The sequence below is a fragment of the Syzygium oleosum genome, unplaced genomic scaffold, assembly GCF_021117445.2.
Source record: "Syzygium oleosum isolate NSW1041296 unplaced genomic scaffold, Sole_v2.1 Sole_v2.05, whole genome shotgun sequence".
Classification (NCBI taxonomy): domain Eukaryota; kingdom Viridiplantae; phylum Streptophyta; class Magnoliopsida; order Myrtales; family Myrtaceae; genus Syzygium; species Syzygium oleosum.
In genome coordinates, this window is record NW_026607489.1 from 6,264,398 (window position 1) to 6,290,617 (window position 26,220).

General features: G+C 37.3%; 2 protein-coding genes across 3 annotated transcripts; both read right to left on the bottom strand.

Moving 5' to 3' along the window:
• Positions 1-2,169: 2,169 nt before the first annotated feature.
• On the bottom strand, positions 2,170-5,807 carry LOC115676358 (MDIS1-interacting receptor like kinase 2-like). The gene is made up of 2 exons (XM_030599250.2): positions 2,802-5,807; positions 2,170-2,687 (listed from the first exon to the last, which is right to left on the bottom strand). The coding sequence occupies exons 1-2, from the start codon at positions 5,614-5,616 to the stop codon at positions 2,299-2,301; spliced, it is 3,204 nt and encodes a 1,067-aa protein (XP_030455110.1). The 5' UTR covers positions 5,617-5,807; the 3' UTR covers positions 2,170-2,298.
• Positions 5,808-9,765: 3,958 nt separating this feature from the next.
• Positions 9,766-25,493, bottom strand: LOC115676346 (isoamylase 3, chloroplastic). 2 transcript variants are annotated; one of them, XM_030599230.2, is made up of 24 exons: positions 25,008-25,493; positions 24,574-24,628; positions 24,396-24,464; positions 21,860-22,017; positions 21,264-21,357; positions 20,501-20,737; positions 20,128-20,232; positions 19,470-19,574; positions 18,684-18,818; positions 18,476-18,562; positions 17,577-17,628; positions 16,125-16,188; positions 15,542-15,641; positions 14,109-14,209; positions 13,831-13,882; positions 13,068-13,130; positions 12,418-12,507; positions 12,274-12,346; positions 11,882-11,961; positions 11,552-11,656; positions 11,375-11,473; positions 11,218-11,279; positions 10,660-10,768; positions 9,766-10,159 (listed from the first exon to the last, which is right to left on the bottom strand). In XM_030599230.2, the coding sequence occupies exons 1-24, from the start codon at positions 25,151-25,153 to the stop codon at positions 10,046-10,048; spliced, it is 2,355 nt and encodes a 784-aa protein (XP_030455090.1). In that variant the 5' UTR covers positions 25,154-25,493; the 3' UTR covers positions 9,766-10,045. The 2 variants fall into 2 exon arrangements, with proteins under 2 accessions (XP_030455090.1, XP_056167532.1); XM_056311557.1 differs by lacking the exon at positions 9,766-10,159 and having other exon boundaries at positions 11,174-11,279.
• Between the last annotated feature and the right edge of the window lie 727 nt (positions 25,494-26,220).

The window sequence follows — 26,220 nt, forward strand, 5'->3', positions numbered from 1 at the left end:
GGCTCAAGTCAATGAGCCCACATCATATCTTAGCTTTTTCCTGTTTTTGTGACCTAGACCAGAAGGTCTTCTTCGACCATATTTCGGACTAGGTCCCGGGATCCGGCCCGGGTCCTGGATTTTAGTTCCAAAAGAAAAATATCATTTTGGTTTCAATATGAAAAAATATATATTTTTTCAAAAAAATTATTAAAAAATTAATTAATTTTTAAAAAATTTTAAAAAAAACATTTTGAAGATCTCTTTTTAAATTAGGAAAAACCTGTCAAAATTTTGTCCGAAAAATTGAATAAGCCTTTAGGGCTTTTGATTGCCTTTTCTTTCCTAGAAATGATGCTAGTTTGTTGTTTGCACATCTCAATTTTGATTATTACTCGATTGCGCACTTTCTATGTATCGATTGTTCCTTCTCTTAGCTTGGTTAGAAATAGAACCTTAGGGCTCACTAATGGTAAGACTACTGCATGAACACGTTAGGTGGTGATTGAATAAGGTTAGGTACCGAAAGGGTACTAGTTGGTTAATTAGTGTAATCAAGTCTCCGTCTCCATTGAATCTCTGGTTCGTAGAAGAAAAGCAACTCTCACACGCTTTACCTGGGTGTCTAATCTACTCACCAAAAACTGATTAGTGACGACTCCTAAATGAAATTGATTTGCATGTTAACAACTTAAACTTAAGTCGCGAATTGATATGAGCTTGGGAAAGCTCGAGCTAAGTTTAACTTAGTAATCCATTAGCCAAACCCCTTAGGCGGCGAAGCCAGTTCGGGAAGGTCGCGACAATCATGACCTAAATGAAATGCGACTGCAAACTATGTAAATGATTTTTTTGTTTAGAATCAATCCTTAATTTTTATACAATTAATGATTACATGGTAAAACCAAAATTTATGTGTCAACACCAGCGACCTACACCGGCCCCTTCGGGATAGGTGGCAGCGCCCCGTAGGTAAGGTCCACCATTCTTTTTTTTCCAATGTTGTTTTTTAAAGTAAAATTTGATCTTTTTTTAGTTTTTTAATTTAATTTAAATAAGATTTGAAGAAGAAAATAAAAAAAAAATGCCACGTAGGAGAGAGAAATTAATTTTAACATGCAAAACGTCAGCATTTTCTATTAAACAAATTGACAATGTTAACGGAAATGACTTAATTGCACTAATTTGACAAATTTTGGTACTTGACTGCATTTTTTAAAATTTTAAACTTAATTGCACTATCTTTAAGGTCATTTTCTTCAGTCGTTTTCTTAAGTTTCAAAATTTTGAATCGAAATCTTTCGACAACTTATGTGGAGGGTTAGGCGTGTCAATATAAGGGAGCATCATCAAAATAAAGAATAAGAATCTTTACACGAGAACGGAATGTTTTGTCATACTTGAGTTACATGAATTGAGCTAATTGAAATCATTGGAGTGTCCCACGTGAACTCGTGCCACGAAACATACGGAGACAATTATAAAAATCCTCTATAAGGAGTCTCGAAATCTCGGTTGGTAACATACGAGGTGGAACTTACACCATTCAGGGTACGGACATGTCTACATCATCATTTTTTTCTTAAAAGCATGTCAAAAAATTCGGCAATTCTATAATAAAATCGTAAAATGATGCTCCGTGATTTTACATCAGTTGTATTATATATAAATAAGAAATGCTTACATGTTATAGTAGGACTATTTAAAGTACAAGATTCTATTCAAATATAATAATAGTTGAACTTTATCGCTCATTGATGTTATCTGACGACAAATCACAAGAATATTACATTCATTTTTGTAAGGGTGACATCGAATTATCATAGTTTGGGGCATATGAATGAATCTTGACATGTTACATCGTTAATTGACAAAAGAAAAGGCATAAAATGAGTTTAAATCCAAAGTTTTTTCACCTAAGTATAATACAACATGTGTTTTATACATGTATAATCCGGTTCACTCCCAAAAAAACGAGTGATTTTCCATAAGTTCACCAAATGTGCGTGGGATGGAAGTTTCAATGAAAATCACCAATGTACGTGTATTTTATATGAAAGTACGAGTGCTTTACTAACAGAAGAAGGAACAAATATGGTGTTCCATTGGCTGCTCTTATGTTTGAGCTTTGCTAAATTTACCTGGTTAACGTGAACATAACAGTGGATAAGTAAATGAAACACACAAAAATGATTGGATGAATGTGGAATTATATCTAGCGCATTTTTGCACATGAACTAAACTGATGTAGTACCTATCATCCTTGTAAGAGAAATAATATAGAGAACTTGCTACACGTGCTGCAACTAAAAGAAAATGTCAATAAGGGAAGCATCCGGGATCAACTAGCTCTTCCAATTTTATGTCCTCCAATGTGCCTATCATGATCGAACTACGTACCGACATTGCTTGAGACACTTGATGCATGCTTGGACGATGCTCTGGTTTTGCACTTAAGCACGAAAGTGCCATCTTTACAATGAAAGCCACTCGCCCTAGCACGTCACCTTCTGGGTGTGGAATTCTTTGATCTAATACTTGTTTTAGAAGCCAACGTGAAGCTGTTGAATTGCTTGATGATGATGAAGATGTGGATGTGAGAGACGATATCAGATCGCCCGGATGTCTTCCCATGATTATTTCCATTGTCACCACTCCAAAGCTATAAACATCACACTTCTCCTTCACCTCCATCGTGTATGCGAGCTCTACATAGGCAAAACAATGATTAATTTTTCTATTTCGTATTAGTGCTATCTTTTTTGGCCAAATTCTTAGTAATGCTATTTAATTGGTTGATCTTGTTGAAGAAACTAACTTACCTGGAGCTGCATATCCGAAGGTACCTGCAAAGGAAGTCCAATTGGATGAATAAGGTTTTAGAATCTTAGCCGTGCCAAAATCAGAGACGTGAGCTTCGTATTCCTCATCCAGTAATATGTTCTTGCTCGATACATCTCGATGGATTATATGAGGAGAGCATTCATGGTGCATGTAGGACAAAGCATAAGCCACGCCTTTAATAACATTCACTCTCTTATTCCAATCAAATGTTGTTATCCTCTCTTCATTGTTCAGTACATCCTTCAAGCTGCCAAGTTCAAAGAACTCGTACAATAAAAATGAATGATGAGAACTTGAGCAAAAGCCATAGAGCTTGATGATATTCCGATGCCGAATTCCGGTCAAAGCATGAATCTCCCTTTCAAATGCTTTTCGACTATCCATTTCAACGTCCACTGCTTCCTTAAGTTTCTTTACAGCAACAATCTCACCTGTATACAACTGGGCCTTGTAAACACTCCCATGACCTCCCACACCGATGCAATATTTGGCATCAAACTCCTCCGTGGCTTCAATAATGCTCTCATAAACCATTCTTCCATCGAAGCTCAAGACTGCCCAGAGGTTTTCATTACTTCCATCATTCGAACTGGCCTCTATTTTGTTAACTCTTCGGCATACAATACTTGAAGCTCCCACAACAAGAAGCAAAGAAAGTAGGCAACCAAAAGTAGGAATCAAAATAAGCAGCAACTTTTTGTTTTTGTTCTTGCCTTCAGACATTTTTTCTATACAAGGGTTGAGACCCGCAATAATTCCACATAATCCTTTGTTCCCTCTCACAACTTCAATTGTAGCATTACGAAAGGCTGGAATTTTTGGTAAAGGACCCTCTAACTCATTATAAGATATGTCGATGGATGTCAAGCTCACCATATCATCAAAGGTCGACACAATAGAACCCGAGAGTTGATTGTGTGAGAGATTGAGTATTTGCAGTCTTTGCAATAGCCCAAGTTGTTCAGGTATTTCTCCCATAAGCAAATTTTGACCCAGATCGAGAACTTCAAGAGATGGCAGATTGCCGATCTCTACAGGAATACTCTTTTCAAGATTATTCCTGCTGAAATTTAAGAATCGAAGGTTGGAGCACTCCTCAAGTTGTGTAGGAATTGAACCACTCAAGTTGTTGCCTGCAACGTTGAGTTCTTGCAGACAGGACAATGCTCCAAGTTCTTGAGGGATGTTGCCTTCAAGATGATTGCGGTCTAACGAAAGCTCTAGCAGCAACTTCAATTTTCCTAGGTCTTTAGGAATTTCCCCAACAATATCATTTGAAGAGAGGTCGAGTATGTGCAGCTGATTTATATTTCCAAGCTGAGGTGGTATGGTGCCAGAGATTTTATTGTTGGAGATTTTCAAGCCCGTCAAATTTCTACATTCACCCAATGTCGATGGTAGCTCACCGTAAAGTTCATTGTTGCTCAACTCAAGGTAATCCAAGTTGGGGTACACGCCAAGAGCATCGGTTATATTTCCCTTGAGCGAGTTGTTTTGGAGCCTAACTCTATACAAACTTGAACAACTTCTCAAGCTTCTTGGGATGGGTCCAGTGAAGTGATTGTTTGATGCACTGAAATTCACAAGAGCTTGGCCACTACATATTTCTTGTGGCAACTTGCCAACAAAGCCGTTATCAGATAACTTTAGTACTGTGAGGGACATGAGATTATTTATCTCGATGGGAACAAAGCCCCCCAGATTGTTCACATTTAGACAAAGTCGAGTAAGCTTGCTTAAGTTTCCAATCTCTTTCGGAATAAAGCCTGATAACTCATTTTGGTCGAGGTGAAGAACATTCAAATTGCTCAAGTTCCCTATTGATGATGGGATAGGACCGAAAAGTTTATTGTTGGAAAGGGTAAGAACATTTAGATTGCTCAAGTTACCTATAGAGGACGGAATAAGACCCGACAACTCATTGTTGAAAAGGGCAAGAATATTCAAATTGCTCAAGTTCCCTATGAATGATGGAATAGGACCTGTTAAATCATTGATTTGCAATTGGGAACATGCGAGGGATCTCATTCCTCCAATTTCCGAAGGTATGGGGCCAGAAAGTTGGTTGTTGTGGAGATAAAGAAATGCCAAATTACTTAGATTTCCTAAAGTTGTAGGGATGGATCCATTGAGATAATTGTTTGATAAATTAAGTTGACTTAGTGACCCCAACATTCCTATTTCCTTCGGAATGGGCCCAACAAGTTGATTACCGCTAAGTATTACCTTCCACAAGCTGGTCATGTTTCCAATGGAAGAAGGAATTGGACCGGTAAAACTATTACCCCAAAGATCAAGAACTCGTAAAGATCGCAACGACCAGAGTCGAGTTGGAATGTTTCCCGAAAGGTTATTTAAAGAACAGTTAATAAGAGTGAGCTTGGAAAGATCACCAATGCTCGGAGGGATGTTCCCGAAGAGCCGGTTGTTGGCAAGCTTAAGGGTGACCAAGTTGGGCAAATGGGGGAAATTGAGATAGTGAAGTGTACCGTGTATGGCAGAATTCGAAAGGTTCAAGCTGGAGACACTCCCGAAAGGATCACAACCGACTCCGTGCCACGAACAAGGGTTGCTTCCATTCCACGAAGGTAAAGTATAGCGACTCTGGTTGTCTAGCTTAGACTTCCATGTTAGGAGTGCCTCCACTTCCCCATTTCTCGTGGGGTTACTAGCACCAGGAAGGGCCACTAGAGAAGAGCATCGAGATGAAGCAAGACAAGGCATTTCTTGCATGAGCATGAGAAGGACACAAGCGAGGAACAGCATTGAGAACTGCTTTTGAGATGAGGCCATAACAGGTTGTGTAGGTTGTTTGGGCAGGCTTTTCTTTGTTTCAAGGCGCACATGTGTTGAAATGGACCGAGCACGACGGAGACGTACTTATAGAAGAAAATGGGGACCATCAACTCAACAACCAAGCCTATATAATCATACGGTGACATCCCCTCCTTATTGCGAAAGTCTTCAGTTCCTCTGAAAAGACTTGTTACATAACGCCAAATGTCTAATACGAATTGAAAGAAACCATGTTAGGTAATGTACGAGATTGTTACGGAAGCTAAGCAATCGAACAATAAATTTGACACAACAAGAAAATACAAGAAAATAAATCGGACACTAAATTTACGTGTTTCAGTCGTAGTGACCTACGTCCACGGGAAAAGCAGCACGGAATTCCACTATAAATCAAACGATACAACGAAGATTATAACCACACTCGAGTCACTCAAATATTCACAGTGTTTCTCAAGCCTCAATTACACTCACTCAAACACTCACAGTATTTCTCAAGTCCCAATTACACTTAATAATCCACGCAGTGTTTAGCCCTAATAATTCCTCACGAAATAATTTCTCAATCTCATGAAGGAATTATACACAAATCTTATCACAAGATTTAATCGCTACAAACCCCTTAACTCTTGAATGCAATTTGCCGAAGAATGACTTCACTGTACGAAGACCCGCACTGCCACAGCCACGGAACATCAAGCACTCACATTAGCGGTGCTTCAGAGAATCTTCTTGTGGCAACCATAACACACCCTCTGTTCCAACGAAAGAAAGGAAGAACGGCCCATATTTATTCGTGGGTCTACACGGTCAACCTTTTCCTCTTGGAACAGAAGTCCAACACGGAAAGGAAACTTTTGGAAAAATACACTTTCCATTCTTGACCTTGACATATATATATATAAAATCCAAGTTGGAAACTTTGGTGAGGAAGAATATTTTCTTTCTTTCTGCTTTTATATTCCAACGCCAAACGAGAATTCTATATTTCCGTGTTAAAACGTCCACATATAATCAATTTTGGACTTTCCTTTAATAAATCTTGGGTCGGTTTTCGTTCAACGAACTCAAATTCGAGATATATTTTAATAGAGATAATGCTTACACCTATAAATGGTCACCGTCTTGTCTAATCACTCGAAATACTCCCACGTGGATGGAGCCAAGCCCCACTTGCTTGGCTGGTCATTGAGAGAAAATTTCAAATTTATATATTATCAAGGTTGCAGGACTTGCATTTGGACAATTAGACTTTAATGTGGGAATTGAAAGGTGAAGTGTGAAATCAGGGAAGAAGAAATTGGAGTCTTCTTGTTGGTTTTTGCGTGGAGGATAATCTAGTCGACCTCAAAATAAGTCAAGTCTTTCTTCCGTGTCGTTCTGATCACGTAATTGGACTTATCAAATCAACAATCAACAACAAAGGGGAATATACTTTACTAGTCCAGAGAAGTCACATCGCAACTTGTTTTGTCAATTTGTAAAGACTTATTGGTCATTTCGGGGCAAAGAACTGGGCACTTAGTGATGGTCAACAAGCCGGCCCAAACTAAACTAATCCAACTGCTTCGCCTCTAAAAAAAGCACTATTTTGCAGGAAATAGTCAAGAAGGTTTAGCTCTGTGGACTCAAATCTTGTAATTTAGAGGCCATTCTCTCCGGTAGATGAAGCACGGCACATAAAAGACTTGGACGGATTGTCATGCATTTGCAACTTGACGTTAATGGAGGAACGGTCTGGTATTGGGATAGTGCATGAACTTCGAAGGGAAAAGTTGGAAGATTGCTTTTTCTATCAAATCTCTAAAAGAGAGGGAAATCTCTCCAACCAAATTGCTTTTGATTGATCCCACTTTCCAATTGAGTACTCTGCAATAAGTTGAATTTATTATCTTCTCGATGTCTTACATAGAATGCCAAGCTCGTTTGGATCGTTGATTACGTCTGCTCCCCAATGGGTATGACTGAAAAAAGATGATACATAGGGTGACCTTCACTGAAAGGCTATCCCACTGGTTTTTTTTTAATTATTTTGGTCGAAAGAAAATTATATTTATTCGAAGCATAGCAAAGCTTATAATACTACAAAACAAAGCCAAATCCAGAAAATAAGGAGGAACAACAGAGCACCGACAGAGTTAAATACACAATCGTTAAGCAAAATAATCGACAGCTAATCATTGGATCTCGTATTATCATCAGTGATGAGCACACGCCGAAAAAAAAATTTCCAATTACTACGGTGTTGCCAGTTGGCGGTGCACACCTAGGTTGGGCTTCCTCTACATCATTGTCATACGGAGAAAATCAAAACAAATTGAATAAACACGGATTTAACTTTTGGAAGAGCAAATTTTCGTAATTCAACAAGATGCCAGAGCTTTTGTGATCACCATTAAAACTAGAGGTAGAAAACCTACACATGGACAAAGCATGGAGTATCAAATCCCCAAAAATATTATTAAACTCCCAAATCTGAATCGAAAGAGAATAACTCCTAGATCTAGAAATAGATTAGGAGAAAATAGCTCCTAGATTTAGATAAGAAGATAAGAAAAAATTAGAAAGAACAAGAAAATCAACAAGAGAGAGAGAGAGAGAGAGGGGGGGGGGGAGGGTGAGACTAGCTCAAACCCTCCCCCATGACTGAAGGTTGAAGAAATAAAATGATTTCACTGAAAAGCATAAGCTGTTGATTCATGGTAAGAATGCAAATTGATAATTTTAAGAGCATGAGCTGTTGATTCAATAAAATGATTTCAATTGACTCGACATGGAAATTAATTGACTGGATGAGCAGTGCGTCGTAGAGTGGATATCATACAAAAATAAGAGTATTTGTATCCATTCATCGAAAAAAATGTGCCCATGGTAAAGTCTTAAATTTATTGACCGTCATATGATATAAACAATTTTTTTATGTGATTTACCAACTTTTCTTTAATTAGCAACTAATTTGGATTACCAACTCTCGTATGACTTGCTTACTCACCTTTATTTGATTTTTATCTAAAAACTAATTTTTCTACGTTTAAGTTACCAACTAATTTTAGATTGGTAACTTTTATTTGAGCTAATTATCAACATTTGTTTTTTTTTTTACTTAAATTATTAGCTTCTCCTATCTTTGACAAAAATACACAAAACTTGTATTTAATATAACTTTCTTTACCAACACTTTAAGCTTAGCCACTATTATATGAATTACAAACATTAATTCGATGACTTATCAACTTTATTTCCAATTGATGACCCAATTGAAAAGTTAGTAAATTCGAAAAAAAAAAAGCCCAAACAAATGTTGGTATCTAACTCAAAAGGAGTTGGTAAAGGAGAACTAGTTGATAATCTAATAGAAGAAAAGTTAATAAATAACTTAAATTTAAATTAGTCATTTGATATATTACCTGTTAGTTTGGTAAAAGATAAGAAAATTGGTGATTAAAAGAACAATATATTTGGTAATTAATTCAAATGAGAATTGATAACCCCAAAGTAAATGGTAACTTAATCAAATAAAAGTTGGTACGCCATTCTTATTAAAATTAATAATTTCATTTTAAAAAAACTGCTAAATTTAAGGCATTGTGAACAAGTATGTAAAGGATAAAAAATTTGACATATTTAAGAAAAATCAAATAAATGCCAATGTAACTGAAGTGAAATTGCTAACTGAATACTACATTGAAGTTTAATGGCCAAAAAGTTGGCGAGTCACACTAATATGGGTTGATAGTCTCTAAAAAGAATTGATCAAAGTAAATGATTGTTAACTGAGGTAAACAAAATTGGTAGCATAATAATAAAGTTGATAGATTAAAAAAAAATTGATAAGTAACTCAATGAGAGTTGCAGCCGATAAGTAGTTGGTAATTTAACATGAAAAAAGTTGATAAATCACTCTAATACGAACCGGTAATTTCATATAAAAGTTGGTAGATTTGAATCAATTGTGAGTAATGCAAATAAAAGTTAATAAACTAGTAAAATGTTTATTAACTTGCAGCTATAAAAAGAATAGTAATTCCCTAAAATGGTCGGTAAGTTGCCAATAAATTATCGAAAAAAAACGTGTCATTTTTTTAACGAACAATTTTTTGACACTTACAAAAACTTACAGAAAATTATTAGCCCCGAAAAAATCCTGAATTTGGACATGGATGAATAGAATTCTCCCTTACTACTACTAAGTAGTACAGTCGTGTACACTGTACATCATTATTGCATAATATTAGAACTAACATCATATCTCATACCAAGTACCAACTGAAATTACACTGCACTCTTCAAATACAAATAGGACTTTTGAGTTAAGACAGACAAATGCGATTTGGGTAAAGATTGCAGACCTCCATGCTCCAACACTCCCTTCACGCCATAGAGGAACAAGAAAGCAACTATATTCATCCCTGCTCAAATTCACACCTCATCATGGCTTCGCTTCAAGTAGAACAGATGAGTACGGAGCGATATTGTATGTGCTTCCTATGCCCGGTACACCTTTCGAGACAAAGTCATCGGGCGCTTCGAGGTTCGTGTCTACCTGCACGATTTAGATGCGAGAGTGTCTAATTACGCTGCTAAACATACCGGTTCATCATTTTGAATTCTTCCAGACAACAAGCATCAAACGACACTGATAGTAGTACTAACATTGATGGTAATATAGTGATAGAACTGAACGGACTGCCCTTTTCATTTTACAAATTTTCATAGAAAGGGCAGCAAGAGGAAACCGCCCTTGTATACAATCATTTCCAAGTAAAGTGTATCAAATATATTAAATAAAGCGTATTGAGACACGGAGTGAACTGAAAGATCAGCACCTGCCCCCAAGCAATTCTCACTGAATCGATACTGCAATCTTTATTTTTAAAGACCTAACATTTCCCTCCAAAAAATTTTGTACTTATTGTGACTTCTGTAAATTCTCTCTGTTTTTTTTTTCCTGGAAGAAAGTTTACACTAGGCAGAGCATCAATGAGTCACAAAGGATGTGAAAATAAAGTTGATAGTATGGAGGCAGAGAAAATGAAAACTCACCACACGAAACCAGCACCTATTCTTTGGTGGAGGCGGTATTGCAACTTTGACGAAAAAGTCATGAGCATTAAAGGCTATATAGATGTCTCCTCCATTTTTATCGTGAAGCCTATAGGTAAATTGTCAGAAAGTGCAACTATAATTTAAAGTAAGACAAAAATGGAAATAAAAATTTCTTGTTGATATGCTTAAAACTGAATCCAAATATACGACATGGTCTGATACACGCATCTCCCCTGTTAACAAATGCCATCTAATTGTCTCCAAATACGTACATCACACTTCTTTAGGGAGAAAGATTAAAGTACCTGATTTCCCAATCTTTATCAGTCATTTTAATGCTAAATATGATAAGAAAAATAATGATGCATACGTGTGAATTTGAGTGTGTGTGTGTGTGTGTGTGTGAGAGAGAGAGAGAGAGAGAGAGAATTCTCAGGACATGATCTAACAAGCAACAGCAGTATTGATGCCCAAATGAAAAAAAAAATGAACATTGCCACAAAGTTTGTACCAAACATTGGTACGAAGCTACTTCCAAATTGAATTATTTCTTACGTGAATGCAAGAAACTTGCTTTCCTGATTGTCCCAATTGTCCTCATGCCAGGTCACATCAGTCTGCCAGCATTTAAGATCTCATGAACCTCGAGAAGGCAATAAAGTCCAAATAAATGGCAAAAATTTGCAAAAGAGAATAATTTACCGAACCTTACTTTGCTAAGAAAATCTTCATGACGAAACAGAGGATGTGTTTGCCGGAATTTTATCACCTCCGAGAAGAATCTGAATCGACTTTTCCTTCTCTCATCCAACTGCAAAGAACAAACTTAGTCCACCCTTTAATACCTTTGCCATAATCATGGAAAGTAAAAGTGCGAGTAAAAACTCACCTGTGTCCACAGAAAGTGGTTAAGAGCAGTATCATGTCCATAGCTGTTGTTATTTCCATAGCGTGAATGCCCATATTCATCTCCCATTAGCATCATTGGTGCTCCCTGAATTCATTTACCAGAACGAACATGAGAGGAGTTAATCCTACCCATACATAGTTCAAGACTGATGAAGAAAAACAGAATGATCGACAGCACTTGGCACAGGCATTATCCAAGATAAGACCTGTTCTTTTCCCTTTAGATTCACTCTTTTTCTTTTTCTTTTTTTCTCTGACATGAAAATTTATTGTCGAAAGATACAACCAAATGTATGCTCAGTGTTTATACCTGAGAAACCATAAGTGCCAAATGGAAGTTTTTCATTTGTCTGGAGCGCAAGGCCTTGACATTCACATCATCAGTTTCTCCTATTAAAAGAAGAGCAGAAAATAGACCCTACTTTATGAGAACTTTCTTACAGGATTTTCTGCTTGTATTTAACATTCTAACAAAGTTATTAGCAGAACACACAGCCAAGGCATCTACATAGCAATCAACAACATCATCACGAAAAAAGGAAACTCATAATCTTGAAGAATAACACGATCTGATTACAAAAGACACCATCACAAACTTCCCAACTTTTGATATCTCAAAAGCTTCACAGTATGACTAGCATGACAGTTTTGGAAAGCATATTATGGAAAGAGCAAGCGAAAAGTTTAACTTTCGCGCCTCACCTTCGAAACCACAGTTCCAACTGAAATTATCATTGCTTCCATCATTTCCACCTTCCCCATTAGCATCATTGTGCTGTAAAACCACCACTTAATGGGAAACTGTTGCTTCGTGTGTTATTTAAATATAAGCTCACGGCTGTTTACCTTAAAGTTATATGATACAAGATCATACAGTGTGAATCCATCATGTGCAATGACAAAATTGACACCATGATAGGGCTTGCGCTTATTGACCTGCAGAAGATAGGAAAAGTCACGTGAGGATCCATATTTACTTTCAGCCCAAATCAAGCATTAATAAGTACCTTGTAACATAAGTTCTTTTATGCCATTCTCAGCTCTTTGTTATGGTCTTCTTGTCCCGTTTCCTACTTTCAGTTACTAAGCCATTACATTTTCTCCTTACCTTTCTGCACTTATACATTTTTTATGTAGTAGATAGTTTTTTTCAATCAGATGTTTATTCATCTTAAGTACTTTTACCTTCTTGCTACATCAATAATTAGAGGAACAAATACACACAAATAACTCTCCGTTTCTTGTTCTCTGGAGCCATGCATTGAAATCAATTTTTTAGAAGGAATGCCTTTATTAGATTTTCATTGTAAACCAAGCTGAAAATGAAAATCAAGCCCTGTGTGTTCAAGATAGTTGAGCATTAGAGTAGCGGGTAAATTACAAAACCCGTTATCAGTGAATTAGGTGTCTTGTTATCAACAAAGGAGAAACTGAAATATGAAGCATCCAGCATAATAGATAGGACATGCCAAATATGATCGAGATTAGGATAATACTCTATATAAGTCAGCAGATCCAGCAAGTCGAGTGGCAAAACTCCCCTTCATACCAGGGTCACCCTATATCAAACAAGTTTGGAACAGAAACAGAAATCTCAACATCCCTATTAAGAAAAATCTTTAAGACAACCAACAAGATATGCACTATTCAGAAACAAAGTCTGCTTATGCATAATCACCAACCAAGGTATTATATGTGGAAGAAACAGCAATGCATAAGAGAAAGTTCTAACCTCTGAAATTATTTCAAAATTGGACCTTGGACATATAACAGTTCAAAGAACAGACACCCAAACCCACACCCACCAGTCTCTCCATGCATGCGCACACATAGAGGAAACTAAAAATATATCCAACTATCTAGAGTTACATCCACCAAATGTTCATTCTGTTCAGAACCCTTCCATGCAAAAAATCAATGTTAAAACACAAGTAGTATGCACAAAGAAAGCTAAGCACAATCTGTAATCTTCCTTAGGTGCTCGTCTGACTTATGGTTGTCTAAACTAGGAATAATATCGCGAACAAGCCCATGTGAAGCTAAGACAAACCATATTAACAACAGCTCATTATGAAAGTCAAGCATGAAATTAACTGCGGCACTCTATTAATATTTGATGACAGGAATGAGTTAGTTGTTCGACATAAATCCGCTGCACTTTCTACATTTTGGCAGTTTCTCCATTTTCCTTTTCCTTTTTCATCCCTGATGTACTCGAATATCAGAACAGGACTAGTAGAGTTTCTTCTGCTTTCTCACCTTGATAAATCGTCTTATATCATCACGATACTTTCCATTCCATTCAGCCCATCTGCATCAAAAATATCTCATGCATAAATGAAGCAAGATCTCTAGCTAATTGATACCCCTTCTTTTTTCCCTCCCTGACTGAGCTATTGCAGAATAGATGCTAGCATATAAATGTGCTCTATCCAAAAAAAACTACCATTGAATAAAATGCTGACTAAATTTTAGTAGATGCAAATCTTTTGAGGAATAGCTACCACTTTATCAGCGAGATAAGAAATAATCAATACCTGTCCCAGTTCGGGAACTTCCCAACAAGATAAAGGCCTCCACAATCCCATGGTTCAGCAATAATCTTACACCTTGATAATATAGCATCTTTTGCAATCGCCTAGATATTCAACAGTGATAAAATGAGAAACTTCAACACATTTTCAATCCACACTCTAGTAAATTAATGATTAAGCAACATATCTCCTGCATTTTTACCTTCCTTTCTGTACAAACAGATAAACTATAACAACATACAAAATAAACTCCAAAAAAAAAAAAGGAATTAAAAACGTTAAAGTTGAGTACACAACCATTTGTTTTTAAAAGAATAATTTCTTTTATGAATATGTGGTCTCTATATATATAGGGAAAGTACCAAAAACATACCTTACTTTTCATACCAATACCAGAAACATACCTCTATTTTACAAACTACAAATTTGCACCTTGTGACTTAACTGCAGTTTTAATCTAACCGAATGGGGTTATCAAACGGCCATTCCGCCCTTATATCTTAAACTCATCTTTCTTTTATTATTTCACCTCTCTCAGACCTACGATTCTTTTTTTCACATAAACTCTCCATCGGTGACGTGCTTGTTTCCGTGCCTTTCTCCTCTCGTACTCTTGGTCTCGCAAATCACCTCTCGCGGTCGCCTTCCCACTTTCTGATTTTAATGTCCATGGATTAAATTGAAGGCAAATAGAGGAGGAAAACAATCACCCTTTGGTAAGTTTTCATCCCCAATCTTGCAGCCGTAGGGCTCGCATAACAGCTTGTGTGTGAATTTGTTGTTTGAATTGAGTGAATAGATGTCTGAATAACTTGGATTAGGACACAGTGAATTTGATAACTTGGAAAGTGAGAAGATTATGCAAGTTAAAACATTCATTTTCCTTATACGTGAAGTGGAAAAATCTTGCGCAATTAAGTGACAAATGAAGGTACCCGGCTGCATATTGGAATATAATGCACAAAAGAAAAGGGCTATGTAAAAAGAACACAAATATTAGATGGCCAACATCTTTTTCAGAAGTCAAAAGGGAGAAATTCTAACTTAAGGATGAAGCAGTATGTTTGGAACCAAAATGGCAATTTGGTAAGTACCATGACTACATTAACCAGAGTTAACCACTATTAATTAACAGCAAGGTGAAAAGTGGGACCAAACAACAAAACACAAGGAGCAAACTTGTAGTTTTGAAAGTAGTGGTATGTTTTTGGTATTTTCCCTATATTTAAATACTCTAACATCTACGCTCCATGTTTTGACTCAGATAAGTTGCAAATTACCTATATAAACATCAGTTCTCAAGTATATATAATCTACTTGAACATAGATTACCCCTCCCAAACACAAAGAAAATGAGCAGAAATGGGCATCCAAGTGCAAATAGAAAAAATCAAGACAATAACCTTATCTGACCAAGTACTGTCATAGGTACTTACCCTAATTAGCGGAGGTGCATTAAGGAAAGAACCATCTGTTCCTCGACAAAGGACACTAGCGAGATCAAATCGGAATCCATCTACATGATACTCGGTAACCCTGGATTTTGATGTAAGACCACAAACAAAATCATTACAGGATTCCATGACACGAAGTCAAGTGGCAAGATTTGCTGCATGTGAAATTTAAAAGAGTATATGAAATTAAATCAGCCATACTCATGAGGATTGCTGGTGGATTACTTTAGGACTTTACACCCAACCAAAGGTCAAACTTCACAGATGGTAACAAATTTTAGGTCTGTAGATATTTCGAAAAATTTGTATGATAAATTTAACTCTGCATAGGGAGGGACTACAGTAAGTAAATATCATTGTTTAAACACAGTAACATTGATCCTTAAGCTTCTCAAGCTCTCGATATATATGTAGTTCATCATTGAGATGCATCACTGTCATTTCATATCAGCAAAAATATTTTAAAAAATCATACAGCAAAGGATAATATTTGAACTAGAGCATACATTAGCTCCTATACAAAGCCTAATCGTATATGTTCTCAGTTTCGGGAAATTAAACTCACCAATGCCTTAGGCTATCAAGAATTAGTTCCATGACCACAGGATGGTTGCAGTTTAACGTGTTTCCTGTAAATGAACAAAACTAATGCTACTGAGAACGTTAAAATGACGTTATGATAGGTACCAAAAGTCATAAAAGACAAGTTTGAATAGCCATTAAAACAAAATTACAGTGCTCCATGCAGATCAGAGAGAAATGAGAGACAAATACAATGTTGATGTCTTATTCTGACAGCCATAGACTTTGTATCTCCAGGTAAGATTCAAACTTCTAATCCACAAAGATGTACCATAAAATATCACCAAAAAAATATAGTAGCAGTTTGGCACCACATACAGTAGGGAACAATGCTTTCCCAGCACAAAGAAAAGCTGTTGAAAAAGAATATTCCCCAAATTCACATTTCTTTCATCTATTTCCATTTTTTATTGATAATTTCGTCTTCGACCGTCATTTATTCCAATTAACCAATTTAAAAAAATGTACTTAAGATACCTTACCAAAAAAAAAATGTACTGAAGACTCACCTGCAAAGTTATAGCTGAAAAGAGAGTTAGGACATCTAAACAAAAAGCTAGAATCAACCACACTGACAAGCATCAATTTGCTCCAAAAAAGTAACAACATCAACGAACTGCTGGGATTTCTTTGCAACAAATTTTGTGCAAAGCTACTCAAAATGTATGATCACGAACTAATAAGAAGCCCATCTTTTAGAGAGTATAAAGACACAGACCAAGTCAACCATTGAGCACTCCCCAGGAGGAGCCACGACCAGCAGAGATAATAAAATGCAGCAAGGAGCTTTTAGTTATAAATCCGGAAAAATTAAGCTGACACTACCCTCTGCATTGTAGGTAATGTCTAGTGGCCTGGACTAGCAAAGTGCACTTCTTGGCTCTTAAAGATTCACATCTTGTTTGGGATGGCATTTTGAATGTTACCCTGGACAATAACAGGTTGAGTACTCTTGTAAAAAGCTACGTCAGATCATCCCGAAAAAAGGTGGTAGAAGAAAAGAAACAACCACACTAAAGAATGTGATGGTCTGGAAGTTCCGTCATCAAATCAAAATAATTTCAAAAGGCACAGCGCACAAACAGCCTCTGCTCATGTGGAACTTCTACTTATACAACTGTTCAATCTGAAAAAGGTATCATGTAGAGTCTTTTTCTCCCTCTTTCTTACTCATCAACAAAACTCTTTGAACCATCTTAAATTTTGGATCTATTAGCAACTATGGCGAAATCGAGAAAGACAAGCTGCAGCACTGAAAAGTCAAATTTGCATCCGCAAATGAACAGTTCCAGCGAGAAATGCCATACACACAGACATAGAATTTAAGCTCGAAAGCAAGAGGGACATATAGCAAACATTTGTCCCCCTAGCAACTGGACTGAAGCAACGCAATTAAAAGGAAAAAAAAAACGAATCAATAAGGCTTATAAATTACCACAGCCAGAGAAGTTCAGCAAATGGCCGTTTGAATCCAGCATGTAATAAACCTGTCCACAAATAATGACAATTCTAAGGAACTGGTAAACATATGTTAGAAAACATTGTCTATGATGCTTAAAATTATACAGAAAAAAGTAATGACAAAAGGAAAAACCAATTGAACAACACAAATGTCAGGTCATCCTTAGGACTATGAGTATGGGCATTGATGTGATCACCACTTCCGGAGAACGCCCATCATCTCGTTCTTTCCTTGGCAATCAGTTGCAAAGAGCCTTGACGATATTCAGAGACATTTCTTTGAGAGAAATGTGAAAGATCGTTATTGTCATTGCTAAATCTATAGTTGATCCTGCTAAAGAGCCTCTTCCCAGTGGCTTCAAACATTTTTGGAAAGAATCATACGTAGAATTTTATGGTTTGCTTGAGTTATTTGCAAGCAAATTAGCACAGATCCACATGATGATATGTTAATTAATTGGCCCAAGTTCAATGGGAGCTTCACCAGTAAGGTATAACTGCAGAATTTTTTTTTTTCCTTATCAAACCCATCATCGCCTTAATCAAAAAAATGTCCTCCTACAACACTATGGCGTGATCTTTTTCCTCCTCTAGCTCGGAAAACTTCCCCCATCCCTTACAACACCAACATTCTCCGGGTATGGATGGATAAAAACTATGCCCACTTCTGAAGTCTCAAAAATTGACTGGCATAAATAAATTATTTTCAAGATTTTTTTTTGGTCAAATTTCTAGATTCAGTTGTTTGTAAATCGTCGAACTGCTGACAAATCATAATAACAAATGGCTGAGTATCAACCGTACCTGCAGCTGAAAAATTACAATTATTGCACAGCCATGTAAAAGCTTCAAGAGAATACGCATAATAATCACCTTATTATCAATCCCACGAAAAGAAGTTGTATAAGGATTTTTATCATCAGCCTCATTAGTGTGATTGTACACAACATCCAGAATGACCTGCAAAGATGATAGCGCAGATAGAAAGTCACTTAGATCTCCAAAAACCAAACAAAAAGAACAAATCAACAACCACCGAGAACATGCAATTCCGTACTTAGGCAAAAGGAGCATCATTTACCTCAATGCGAGCACCATGCAAAGCTTTGACCATTTCCTTGAACTCCCGAGAAGCATTAACAGGTCCTCCACCAGCACTAGCATAGCGACTCATGGGAGAGAAGAAATTTATGGTAGAGTATCCCCATGTATTAATCTTGGAAATTCATGCGTCATGAAACAGATCATTTCGTAAGTGACACAATTGTAAAGTAAGAACACAACGTTTCACAGACACTGAAGCATAATAGAACAGAAACTTTTGAAAGCAAAGGGAAACAATACATGGCAGCAAATGCAAACAGATGAAATCCCACCCAGGTTACATGGCAGCAAAGGAAGTTTGCTTCTCTGTGCTAAAACAAGCCTTGCTAGCTAACATCTGAAAAAAGACTTGGTCCAACGTTGGGGAAGTAGTATTTCAAAATTTTCCGGATGAAAAGATCATTTTTCTCCTCAGGGCAAGGAGGCAGAAAATAATAATCCCAGTTACCAAGGCAATTATCATGTCGCTATACTTACAAAAAATTTTACCAATCACAGCAATATCGCGGAAGAAACTAACACAAAGCTTACATGGCCCTAGCAGATATATGATGTGGCACTTTATCTACTGCCACAAATAACATACCTTTACCTGTAAAACCACATTACGCAAATACATTCTCTACAAATATGTGGATAGCATTAGTAGTAAAGTGACAACATCTTAAGAATAAGCTATCTTATACTTGAGATGCTGATGATGTAGTTTACTCATTATATACAAGAAAGTTATATTGCATGGATCAATTGGTTATTATATTACCATGTGATCTCTTGGATTTCTTCGCCTTTGAAACTCAAACTCATCGAACTCGAAAACGGCCAACAACTCCACCGTATTTACTCCAAGCTCCAAAAGATGGGGTATCTGTAGACACCACAAAAATATATAGTCAGAAAGACCATAGAAATGTCACGATGATACTTAACAAGTTCACCATTTAAAGTTCATACAAAGATATTGCTCGGGATATTTATAGGAGAGTGGTGAGATGAGAAGGAAACCTCAAACTACCCATTAAAAGTTACCTTTTAGAGGGAAAAAGAAGGCAGAAAGCCCCAAGTATTATCTGTGTCTTACTACACCAAATTGATAGCATACAAAAGCATAAAAACCATAGAAGCATTTAAAATTCCTTTTTTATAGTTTCAAGTACATGGCAATTCCTTAATAATTAATAGCAGAAATGAGTACAGTTGACAGCTCCAGCACGAATGTCATATTTCCAGCTCCATGTATTTGCTTATTTTGCTAACAACAAAAACAACAACCACCAACGTAGCCACAATAACTAATATCTGCAACGTTTTCAGGCTGTCATAACTGAAAAGCACATTACTGAAATTGGATCACAATTTTCATCCCAACACTTACCACTTCAAATTTGAACTACAAAACAGCAGTTTGCTTCAGTCTTTACCTTTTCAATAACTCCAAGATAGCTTCCACGTATATCAGAATCTAGCCCACTAGACTCGTCAGCTGTAAATGCACGAACATTCATTTCATATATAACAAGATCTTTCTGCAAGAAACAAGTATCAGAATAGGGATTGAGATGTAAAGTGATGGAGTAAACAACTGCTATAATTTTTAACATCTCCATCATCGATTATGATTAAATCTCCTACAGCAGCATAGAGACATGAGATGTTTTGAATCAGTTTATGCTCATTAACCGCAGGTTGTAAAGCATGATAGATGTAAGACAGAAGAAAGAAGATACAGTGTGAAAATAAACTTAAGGTGTCGGATGATTTATACTCACAACACCGTAGAAACAACCAATGTACCTCAGGTATATTAGGAAGCCGGTAGTCCTCTCCCCAATCGAAAGGCAAACTATCAAAGTCATAAGTTCCAAGAAATTTTGACAGCTTATGGCCGGTATCTCCGAAAAACCGACGACCTTCTATGAGTTTTGCATAAGGATCTATAAGCACAATATTGCGGCCAAATCGATGTCCTTTATTAAAACCTCGTGGACCATCCATGCGATAGCCATAAAGGACATTGCTCCGAGGCACACCCTGTACGAGTAATGTCAGCAGTTTGAAATTGTTTGGTACAGATAAAATGGAAAAAGCATCCAGTAACTAAGCACGATATCAGGTTCTTTTTTATGCAGCACAACCTAAAAACTTATGCCCGTAAATTATATGATATATGAACACAGCATTTTTCACCCAAGAAAAAAAAATATGGGAAAGTTCATAATTGTGCAGATACCCCCTCCGTTCATCTTCAGTTAGAAACCTTAACAGAAGATGATGTGAAATAAAATAAGATAGCCACATGATAATTCCGTTACAAAATCTTGACGTCTGCAAATGAATTGGATACACATACAAATGACACAGGAACTGAATTTCCAAAAGGGATGTTATATAAGTATGTCATTACCAAGATTGAAAATGCTTAAATTTTAGTACAAAAAGTCCAATTACATAGCCCCTAAGAACCCCATAATGGCAGAAGACAGAGACCAGAAGCTATGTACTCAAGTCAATGTACTGTAAAGAGAGAAACTTGAAAAGGTAGCATTGCAAGGACTACCTCAATGCATATATGCCAAATATCTCCGGTTTTGTTGTCATGAGGATCCAAATCTAGCTCAACAAGTTCCTGATCCACTCTGCCAGCCTCCCCACTGACAAGACCAACCAGAAGACTAAGTATGGCAAACCAATTATGACAGAATGAGAAACGATCACTCCTTAGGACATATTTAGACAAATGGCAATATCTAGTTCAGTCAGAAATTACAAAATTTGGGATTAGAGTTTCTTTCTTTCTTCCCTTTTGATAGAGAAGGAGAAGCAACACAATTGACCTCGCATCAAAACAAGACTAACTCTCTGAAGTTAAATAGAAAAAAAATTGTCTACTAGATAATAAATCAGCCTATAAAGAGATGAATCTGAAAGTTAAGGAGATTATATGCAACTATCAGGTCTAGCTATTGACAAAGAATATGCTAAGGAATTATGAGGCCTTACCCAAAGAGAAAAGCAAAATCGAAGGAAAAAGTTACCGAAAGTTGTTGACAGATCATGAAATGGAATTATCTTTCCAGTGATATATCTAAGAAAGCATATAGTCATAGAAAATGTTCAATTGCATGGGGAAGACGTAAATGCCTTCTCACTCACCTCTGGGGAAGTGATAGGCAAAGTGTTACTGCAGTTGAATTCTGTGAAAATATAGCAAAGTTGATTCCATTATCGACTTCCGATACCCCTAATGGAAATGCCTGGCCTGGAAAAACTCTGAATGGCGTTTGGGTTTCTGATACTTCTGGGGCATCTTCCTAAAAATCCAAGACCATGAATGTAGCAAATTACAATAAGCCACAAGAGAATGCATATAGCCATAGCAACCTAAATCGGAAAAAATTATAAACTCCAGATGTCAAAAGCTGATGCAGCCAACAAAATCATGGAAGATGATATTTGTTCCAACTTTGACGTTTCTACAACGCATCAATTCACAAATCATATAAGAGCCCTAAAGGATTAGGATTCTTCTCATAGGTAAATCCGTAATAATATATCTTTTAGGATTTGATTCTTATTAGGATTTTATCAAGTTTCTTATTTCTATTATGTTACTTGCTTAGAAGTTTTTTATTCCAACTGGGAGTAGAACTTTTAGAGAGTCTATCTCTCTTTTCAATAGAGTCAATGATTATTAAATTTTGCAAGTGCTTGCTTTGGGAGCGTGTGATGAAATTTTTTGCTTGATGTGATGCTTAAGAAACTCTAGGTGTGATGAGAGCTTTGGGTGTGAAGCCTAAAGATTTGCTCTTTGTCGTGGGACTGCATCAATTTTTGGTATCAGAGCCAAAGTTCATACCACAATGGTGAAAAACGCTAAGTTGAATTCCAAGGTTGGCGAATTGAAATCCTAGTTGGATGCTTTGCATGAAGATCATGAGAATGCAATCACCAGAATTGATGAGCGTTTCAAGCAACAAAATAACAAACTTGGGGAGTTATTAGAGCAAATGAAGAAGTTGTTTATCCTCCTAGCAGTCCAAACAATCTAAACAATTGTTGATCAAGATCATCTTGAGTCACAAGAATTCATGATTGAGGAGAAGAGCTCGAATACATGAGTTGGTTGATTGCATAGAGAAGATTGAGAATGTTGGTTTACTAAGCATAGAAGTCGACTCAAATCATGTGTGCTTCTGGAACGGAGAACAAGGCCATGTTGCTTATCATTGTACAACTACGGAGCATGTCAGGCAAAACAATTTCGAGGTGGCTGTGAAGATCATGCAAGCATAATTGAGGATATGGATTTCATGATACCATCCGAGTTTAATTATCACAAGGAGTTTGATCAGGAGTTTTTCTCAAAGCATGCTGTTATTGAACTTCTTCGAGCACGAGGGAAAAACTCTGTGGATGAAGCTGATGAATTAAATAGTTCAACACTTCTAAACTCGAGGATGAGTTTTCTGCAACCAGGGGAGAATGATGCAGCCAACAAAATCACGCAAGATGATATTTATTCCACTGTTGACGTTTCTACCAAGTTGTGGCAAAGATCATCCATTGCATCAATTTACAAATAAAATAAGAGTCCTAGGACAAGGATTCTTTCCATAGATAAATTAGTAGTATTTAATTTTTATTTCCATTTTATCAATTTTCTTATTTCTATTAAGTTTCTTGGTTAGAAGCTTCCTATTGCAACTGAGAGTAGAACTCGTAGAGAGTCTATTTATGTGGTTGTAATTCTTTCTTTTCACTGGAGTTGCTGATTATGTGCGACACAATTCTTCTCTTAGGTGTGATGCTTAAGAAACACTACGTCCGATGCTTAGGAAGCTTTCAGTGTGAAGCCTAAAGATTTATTCTTTGTTGCGGGACCCGTAGTCCTACATCAAAAGCTCTCTTAAATGAAAATTAGTTCTACACCTTCTATTTTTGGTAAACTGAAGTTATTTCATCGAAAAAGAATGAGTTCCAGATTAAAAACTCAAATGATATTCAGCCAAAAGCATGGGAAATACACCACCCACAAGTCAGATTGCCTACGTGGTCAGTAACATGTCTATCTATCAGATCGTTACGGCAAAATAAGGTAGAGGACATGTGGAGGGATAATTCATCGTAAAGCAACAACTAATTGCATGAGCATATACATCAGAAATTGGTAAAGTGCAGCACAAGAATGAATTGCTATCCATAAAAAAGTAAAACTAACTTGATCAATAGGAAGAAAGCTAAAGTAAGTACTTCAAGTTCCACAAGCTCTGCAATGTGGGAAGAAGTCCAGCAAATATTGTTTCTTGAAGCTATTCATAAGTATTATATGTTTCACTCAAGTTTTCAATTATACTGCGCAGAATAGAAATATCATCCCATAACAGAGCAATTCTTTGAAACTGGCAGGCTAAGTTTTAGTCTAGCCAAGAATAAAAAATGATGGCGCCTCCCACAACTTTCATTTACAACATGCAGCTAACAGAGTAAAAGAACTTCAAGCAAGTTCTTACAAAATTCATGGTATAAATATTTTTTTCCAGTAGCAGAACTCACATCAAATCCCAAGTAAGCTGAAAAATTCACAAAGCCTCCCAACTTTTATAATTATGTACATGTATTAACTTCAACAATAGCAACCTGGAAATGCAGGTAAAAGCTGCAGATTTGCGTAAGTCTAATGGATAATCACCTCAAGCACGCGTTCTTGAGCCTGACGCCCATAAACTTTAGTCTTTCCTCGACGTGCACCTTCCCTTGTCTGACCTATGCAAAATGTGCCATTACATACTTCCGAATGAGACACAGAACGGTAAATGTTAAACCAGAAAATGCATCTTAATAAAAAGACAAGAAATTTTGATGTATGCCTTTCTGGAGTGACTTCCCCCGCAGCCCCCGGATGAGCTTTTACTCAGTTTCAATCTGGTAAGACATCAAAAAAAATTAACGACAGATCGAGCACTAGAATTCAGGGTAGCACTGCTCACATTTTAGAAAACCCACACGCCTTCAGGCATATACTATGTGAATATGTATGTATAGACCATCACAGGACAATGTGAACATAGTGAAATTATTGCAAATACGATTTCTAACAACTGAGGAACTGTTGTTCACTTCAATTAATCCCATCAAAATGGACTACTTAAACAATGGAAAACTACCCTCCGATTACCGGAAGAAAGAAAACTCACAAGCATAAGGGGACTCATAACGCCAGAGTACCCATCAAGAACACGTCCAAATGATCAAGGACAAGCAAGTAAACATGAAAAGAAAGAGAAAGGGAGAGATGAATCACCCCATTTCAAGCCCGCGCGAAGCTCCAATGCCCGAACAAGAAGAGGAAGCCAAAGGAGCGAACTTGGTAGCGAAAGCAGAATCAGAATCGCAGAGACGTGGGCTATGCATTTTCAGCAGCTGCTGCGAATACAGAAAAGTTCCCATGAACGGAAAAGACGAGCGGAGGACCCACGACGGCGAGCAGAACCGAATCTGAAGGGTGGGGTATCGAGAAAAAGGAAGAAACCAGAGAAGTGGAACGAAAAGGCGATCTTTTTATGAGGCCAGCGAGGAGCAGGGAGGACTGTGAAAGTTGGGAAGGAGTCTTTTTGAAGTCTTTTTCTCTGGTTGAATTGGGGGATTCGAGAGACACTTCGAAGTGCGAAGCGGAGGGAGACAGGGGATGCTTCGGCTCGTCTGCCACGTGAACGATGAGCACGTTAGCTTCTCGGATATCCCATGAAGGAAACCACTGATACTATCATGGCATGCATCATCGTTCCGTCTTTCTTCTCTGCGGGACGAGAAAATATCCTGCGAAAGTCTTGTCCTTTTTTCCTTAAATCTTCTCCGCTTTTCCATCTGCTGTCGACTGCTGACGCGACCTTCCTTCCGCCAATCCAGCGCGTGCGTGCTGGGCACCGAGCAGCGCCACGTTGGGGGTTGGACGCGTGGGCAACCTGTAAGAACGTATAGTTCGACAATGCTGGCGAGGGGGGAGGCATCACTGGGACCTATGGCCGCCCCCCATGCGGAGAATTCGTGAACCGATTAAATTTTATCCACCGCATGATTCGTCAAATGAATATGTTCACATGATCTATGAGAAGTGTCGGAGCAACGGCCTCGAAGTTTTTCGATTCTCATCGATGTTTCCTCTCATTGTAGGTGTGGCTTGCTGATCAACTGGATGGTGGACCCACGCTAGATATCTCTCTCTTCTTTAAGATAAGATGGGAGCGGCGATGACCGTCAACAAGATCGTCTGTGGCTAATGATAGCTCGATCGCCATTCTTTCTCTCAATATGATTGGGGCTTCTTTTTCTTTTTTGTTTTTCATGTTGTGTGAGTCGATCGGTACAATCAACGCTCCGATGAAATAGTCCAAGGTTGCGCATGGCAACCATTCTGTGCCCAGAATCTGATTCTGGACAGAAATGATTCTTTTTTATTCTGTGTCCGGAAATAATTTCTAAGCATTTGAAAGGGTTTGGTAACTGCCTAAAATTTT

Coding starts and splice junctions, on each gene's coding strand:
- LOC115676358 (XM_030599250.2), bottom strand. CDS start 5,616: ATGGCCTCATCTCAAAAGCAGTTCTCAATGCTGTTCCTCGCTTGTGTC. Junction 2,688..2,801: donor CTTCGGATATGCAGCTCCAG/GTAAGTTAGTTT, acceptor TTGCCTATGTAG/AGCTCGCATACACGATGGAG.
- LOC115676346 (XM_030599230.2), bottom strand. CDS start 25,153: ATGGGAACTTTTCTGTATTCGCAGCAGCTGCTGAAAATGCATAGCCCA. Junction 18,563..18,683: donor TGCATGGTGCTCGCATTGAG/GTAAATGATGCT, acceptor TCATCTTTGCAG/GTCATTCTGGATGTTGTGTA. Junction 11,962..12,273: donor TTGGAACTGTGGTTTCGAAG/GTGAGGCGCGAA, acceptor TTCTTTTAATAG/GAGAAACTGATGATGTGAAT.